Source organism: Echinops telfairi, unplaced genomic scaffold (genome assembly GCF_000313985.2).
Source record: "Echinops telfairi isolate 266 unplaced genomic scaffold, ASM31398v2 ScPeMD7_18;HRSCAF=68, whole genome shotgun sequence".
Taxonomy (NCBI): Eukaryota; Metazoa; Chordata; class Mammalia; order Afrosoricida; family Tenrecidae; genus Echinops; species Echinops telfairi.
The window spans coordinates 56,132,498-56,138,289 of NW_022103915.1; the positions used below are offsets into that span (position 1 = coordinate 56,132,498).

At 41.4% G+C, this 5,792-nt stretch overlaps 1 protein-coding gene across 1 annotated transcript in view; it reads left to right on the plus strand.

The window, feature by feature from the left end:
- NIN (ninein) overlaps positions 1-3,931 on the plus strand; it is a 105,741-nt gene extending 101,810 nt beyond the window's left edge. Inside the window, exons 28-29 of the mRNA XM_045287638.1 lie at positions 298-411; positions 2,785-3,931. Of these exons, the coding sequence (XP_045143573.1) occupies positions 298-411; positions 2,785-2,994 (324 nt within the window). The 3' untranslated portion in view covers positions 2,995-3,931. The remainder of the gene's footprint in view (positions 1-297; positions 412-2,784) is intronic.
- The last annotated feature ends 1,861 nt before the right edge of the window (positions 3,932-5,792 follow it).

Genomic DNA, 5,792 nt, shown 5'->3' on the forward strand with positions numbered 1-5,792 from the left:
AAAAAAAAAAGAATTTTGCTTTATCTCAAGACGATGGTACCAAAGGTAAGACACTTTTGGGGGGTCGGCTTCTTGTGTTTTGTTTTTGTTGTCTTTGATTCCCTGTTGAGCAGGATTACTTTTCTAACATGTGCATCCAGCAGTCCCATTGCATCAGAGGTCACGCTTCTGGTCACAGAGACACAGCATTTGCTCTCCTGTCTCTAAGCATCTTATGGGGAATAGGTAGATACACCTGGTGTTTTCCAGTGTGGCTTGATTTTTAAAGGATAATGCCCCTTTTCCCCTTCTCTTCAGGGAAACCAGGAGCAAGTGGTAACAGTCATGGAAGAACGAATGATGGAAATTGAACAGAAACTGAAATTGGTGAAAAGGCTTCTCCAGGAGAAAGTGAATCAGCTTAAAGAACAAGTGAGCCTCCCTGGTCATCTCTGCCCACCCACTCCACCTTCCACTGTTCACTCCACTCTCCCCTTCCTTTATTGCCATTAGTACGGTAACTTCCCTTGTCATCTAATAAAGGCCAATTCTGCAAATGTTTGCAAGACCTTAGAACTCTCTTGCCCACTCTCCTCAAAATATGAATTCTGTGTTCTACACCATCTTCCCTCCAAATTATTTTAAGACATGTTCGTTTGTTTTTTTTTTCACAATTGAGCAGCAATGCCTCACATAGGCCTAAAGCCTTTCTAGTGAACTTTCCACGGCTCAAATTTAATATTTACAGTTGCAGAGGGGTGTGAGGGGTTGGCCCAAGTCAGGAAACGTTCCTATTTAAATAGACAGGAAAAAGAGTAATAGTGATAAATGTAACTTTAGCTTTCCTGTTCCAATAGCTTGTGATAACCTCAACAAGTACCTTACAACTATAGCCAGACTTCAAGAACAAAGCAAAACGCGTACACACTTCGAATCAGCAGTCTGCAATTTCTAAGACCACCGAGCAGCCGGAGTGTGCTCACCGAGTGGTAGCAGTCTAGCTTCAGCATTTGGAAATCAGTTATATGTCCACCAAGGAGACAGGTAGGAAGGCTACCTCCAGAAGAGTTGTGCAAATTCTGCAGAAACTGAAATGGAAATGGACTAGTGAGGAGGGAGGTGGAAACTGGTTTGCAAGGTACATGAAGCCTAAGATCAATCCATCGCAGGAGGATCTGAATGCAGAGGTAGGCAGGCTCTTTTCTTTGTCCCGTATTTGAACACCCAGAATGGTGAGAAATCGGAAGTCTTGTTCAATAAGCACTTGTGTACTCCATCCTTCAACTGCTCATCTGACACCTCGTGTTAGGTTCTGCTCTAGGAACGGGAGCTGCAGCAGTGGACATAGCGAAGTCCCTTTCTCTGTGGGGAAACTACGCACATTTGCCAACCATTTGGCCAGTGGTACATTCAAAACCCCAGAGAACAGGAGTCCCCCTTAAATTTTCTTTAGAAGGGAACACAAAGAAGAGAGTCTTAATCCCACCCAGGAATTTAAAGAAATATTCTTGAAGGCTTCTTCCATTGGGTCTTGAGGGTTGACAGCTTGGACCAATGCAGAAATGTGGGGTGGGGGCATTTGGGGCCATGGGCTTGTAGAGTCCCTCTGATATTAGCAGTGCCTGCTGTCCAGGGAGAGCCAGAAGAGCGAGCGAGGCCTTATGTACTGAGCGAGTTTCATTCTGTAGATGCTGAGGAGCCACCAAAGGGTTTGTGAATGAAAGGCAGGGAGGGAAGAGAGAGAAGTTGTGTTAGCAGTGTTCCATCCATGGTAGGATCAGAGGTGTTGTCAGGGGGTTGCAGCTGCCAGTCACTCACTTTCTGGACTTCAGAGAGTCTCAGGCCTGATCCTTGCTCTCTGAAATGCTAATAAGTTAATTAGCCACTCTTCAAGTTGCTCTTGATTCCTTTAAACTTTTATATTTTTAGATATTCTGCCTGCTTTTAGATTACCTGGGTGCAGGAGCCTTGGTAGCATAGTGATTGTTCATTGGGCTGTCAACCACAAGGTCAGTAGTTCAAAACCAGCAGCTTCCACAGGAGAAAGGTAGAGAGTGAGTCTCTGGAGACCCACAGGGGCTGTTCCGTCCTGCCCTATCCGGCTGTTGTTCAGAGTCGGAATTGGCACCAAGGCGGGGAGTTTGGGTTTGGGGGAATATATATTCTGATCATATGATTAGAATACTTGTATATCTCCATAGATCTATATAGTCTATAGAAGTATTTATATACTCTGATTTAGAATATACAGATATTCTAATCATAAGATTAGAATAGTAAGGCACTATGCAAAAGAGGAAGAATTAAAGAAAGTAACTACTCAAATATCTCGGTTAAAATACATGAACCACATTTGTAAATAATCAGTAGGCTGTATATTATAAATGGGAAGACCAAGCATCTGATGTTAAGAGCAGATTTAAATGTAGTTCACACTGTGTACTTCAGAAACTTAAGCTGTAAAAGTATGTTGATATTTTTTAGAAAATTAAGATTAATAAGGATAGAACATCTAATTCATGTAGGTGGGAAAAACTTTCCATTTTTGACCCCTTAGTTATATCAACCTGTTTATCAGTAACTTCTACAAGCATGTTGTACAAAGAAACACCTCGGGGGCTAAAAATGAATTTGCTCCAGTTGTACCCCTGATGTCAGTGCCGATGTGAAAACTGTCCTGTAAATAAAAGAATACAATGAACAGAAACCCTTTGCCTTTAGAGACAACTGTTTGTATGCCAGAGCTTTAGCTTAAAAGCACACTGAACAGAAATGGAGTCAAGATGTTTCTGGTTCTGTTTCTAGCTCTGCAAGAACACTAATGCAGATGAGATGGCGAAGGATTTGTATGTTGAAAATGCCCAGTTGTTGAAAGCCCTGGAAATGACTGAGCAGCGGCAGAGAACAGCAGAGAAGAAGAATTGCCTTCTAGAAGAGAAGATTGCCAGCCTCAGTAATATAGTCAGGAACCTGACACCAGCGCCATGGACTTCTGCACCTCCTCTGAGGTCGTAGCCACGCCAAAGACCACTTGTGCACTTTGTTGAGATGGACGGAGCTTTCCGTGCATCCTCACAAGCTCCCTCACTTTTTCATACCCAACCCCTCAAACCTTTAATGGCTAAAAGTAAGTCGAACCTAAAACTGCCAGCAAAGGATTGGCATCTCTCAAACATGTTTTGAACAAATATTCACTTACATCTTTGCTTAAATTGTTCTTAAAATTTCTATTTCTTTTAGCATGCTAATACCAAGAAGGCAAATAAATGAAAACAATTCAAGAATCTTAAAACCCTAGTTCTGAATAAAAGTGTTTTAAAATGATTGCTGTGAACACATCTACATATAGGTTCCAGGTATTTAAGTTTCTAAACCAATTAGAAACTTTATTTTGAACTTTATTTATTTAAAAACCAAATTTAGGTGCCCTGAACATATAAATACTGAAACACCATTTGTATTTAATAGTTTAGTTCTTCGACTCCATCAGTAAACTCTTCAGAAAAGGAAATGGAGCTAAAGGTCAACCACTGATGTCAGCAAAATCTGTGTGTAATATAAACTCAGCTTCTCGCTTCAATGACAGTATTACTGCTCTGGGGGTGAAACTTTACAGAGGCCAACTGATTGACTCACCTGAACTGTTAACCAAGGTCAAGGCTTTACTTACTTGGGACAGCCCTTTCACCCAATTTGGAGTTGCTATCCAAGGGATGGTTTACAAAGCCACCGTCTGCAAGCACTTGAGCTGTAGGGAAAACACTACAAAAAACCACTTCGCAGGAAAGCAGCTATTTTTTGGAGCGAGATGTGCAAACCATGTGGGGCTGTTTATCACTAAGAGTCCATGAACTTAACCTTTGGGGTTATCTCAAGAACTCAGGGAACAATTCTTCAACTGTATTCCTGAACTACTGTAGGGCCTCTCTAAATATATGAAATGTACAAACTATGCGGTGACTGTATTTATTTGTCTTAAGTATATGCAGCCATAGTAGAATTGTTATTTCTGCACAGTGAATTTAACCTGGGGAAACGCTTTTTATTTAGAATGAAAAACTTGTTATTAATGGGAGAGGGATTTTTTATTATGATTGTTTGTGTTAATATAGAAGAAAATTTGCACACTTCTTATCCTCTGTACCACAGATTCACTGGTAAGAATTTCCAACTGAGATGAGCATTGGCATGCCACCTACAGTAAAGCAGGGTCCAATGGAACTTCCATGCAATGTCCAGACCGGGGCTTTAGAGCACAACAGGCATTTTTGATTGACTAACCTTTTGTTCCCAAGGTACAGTAAAACCTACAGGAGACAAGACCTGTGTAAGGCAGACACCCGGCACAGGAGAAAAACTCAAATATGTTCATTAAGCCGAGCAATAGGGAAAGTCGGAAGGCTGGCAGACTTCGAGACCTAGAGAAACAAGGCAATGTGGTTGTGGACTGGTTCTCATGGGGGGTAGCACTGAACTGTCTCCGTTTCTAGACTACTTCAGTCAGAAGTCGGTGGAGAACCTGACAGGTCAGAACTCTAACAAAGCTCATCGAGGTCACCCACCTACCTGGCATTTTAGGAAAGGAGTTAGATTGGAAAGTTCCACTTTGATGCATTCGAGCAAGGCCATGCCCATCTGTTGGCGTGAGCTCTAATGACAGAATTAAGCCCTGCTTTCTGAGCAGAAACATAGGTAAACTGCCTACTTGGTCAGACAATGTCAGAAACTCAGCCTCAAACTAAACCCCATCAAGGCACCTCCGGCTTCTTTGGGGCTGTTCCACCTGCTCTAAGAGTTCTGCTCAGGCATCGTTCATAGTTGTGAGAGTTCACCCCGGCGTTGAACTTTTCATTGTGGAGATAACTCTTATTATCAAAACATCCTGCTTTCCCCTTTAAAAAATTGATTTAATCCCTATAATTACACTTCAAAATATACCCACTATCATGTCTTCCCTAAATCTTCTTCTCCAATGTAAATATTCCTCATAAACCCAACTATTTGCATGGCATTCACTTTACCAGAATTTTTAAATGTTAAAAATGCTAGGCTTTGGCTCTGAACAAAAATAAAACTGAGCATCTATGGTGGATTTACGTGCTATGCTGCAACTTAGTGATTGCCCAGCATCTTTATCAAATAGCTGGCTTAGCATATGATCACACTGGTTGTCCTTTATTATGAAAACTATAGTTTAATTTGCTTACTTCCTACAAATTTGTGTGTATGTATACATAAAATATTGTACAATGATTGTAACTATGATTTTATAGGAAGTTTTCGCCTACATTTAAAAGCTTTTTATCCAAGATCAATCTCTGTGCAAATGGAAGTTAATTTAACTAACATAAACCCCCACTGCCATTGGTTCAGTTCTGTCTCGTGGTAACCCTACAGGACAGGGTAGAACTGCCTCAGGACTCCCAAGGCTGTAAATCTTTATGGAAACAGATGGCCAGGCCTTCTCCCTCCATGCAGCTGGTGGGCTTCAAACCACTGACCTTTTGGCAGCCAAGTGCTTTAACCTCTGCACCGCCAGAGCTCTTTAATCAATGTGCTTGCTTCCTTTTCTCCACTTAAAGATTGGGAGAAGGGATCAGCATGCAAATTGCCACCAAGGTGAACGCACACCCTGTGCGGCAGTAGACTAGATTGAGAACTGCAATTTGTAAGCTAGCCTGCAGGTTTTAAAGACTTGAGTTTAAAATGTTAAATGCTTAGTGTGTGCCTTCAGCTATTAAGTAGCAACTCGTTATAATTGCAAGTTATATGTGTTAGACATTTAGCTGTTTGTTTATTAAAAACACTAGGTC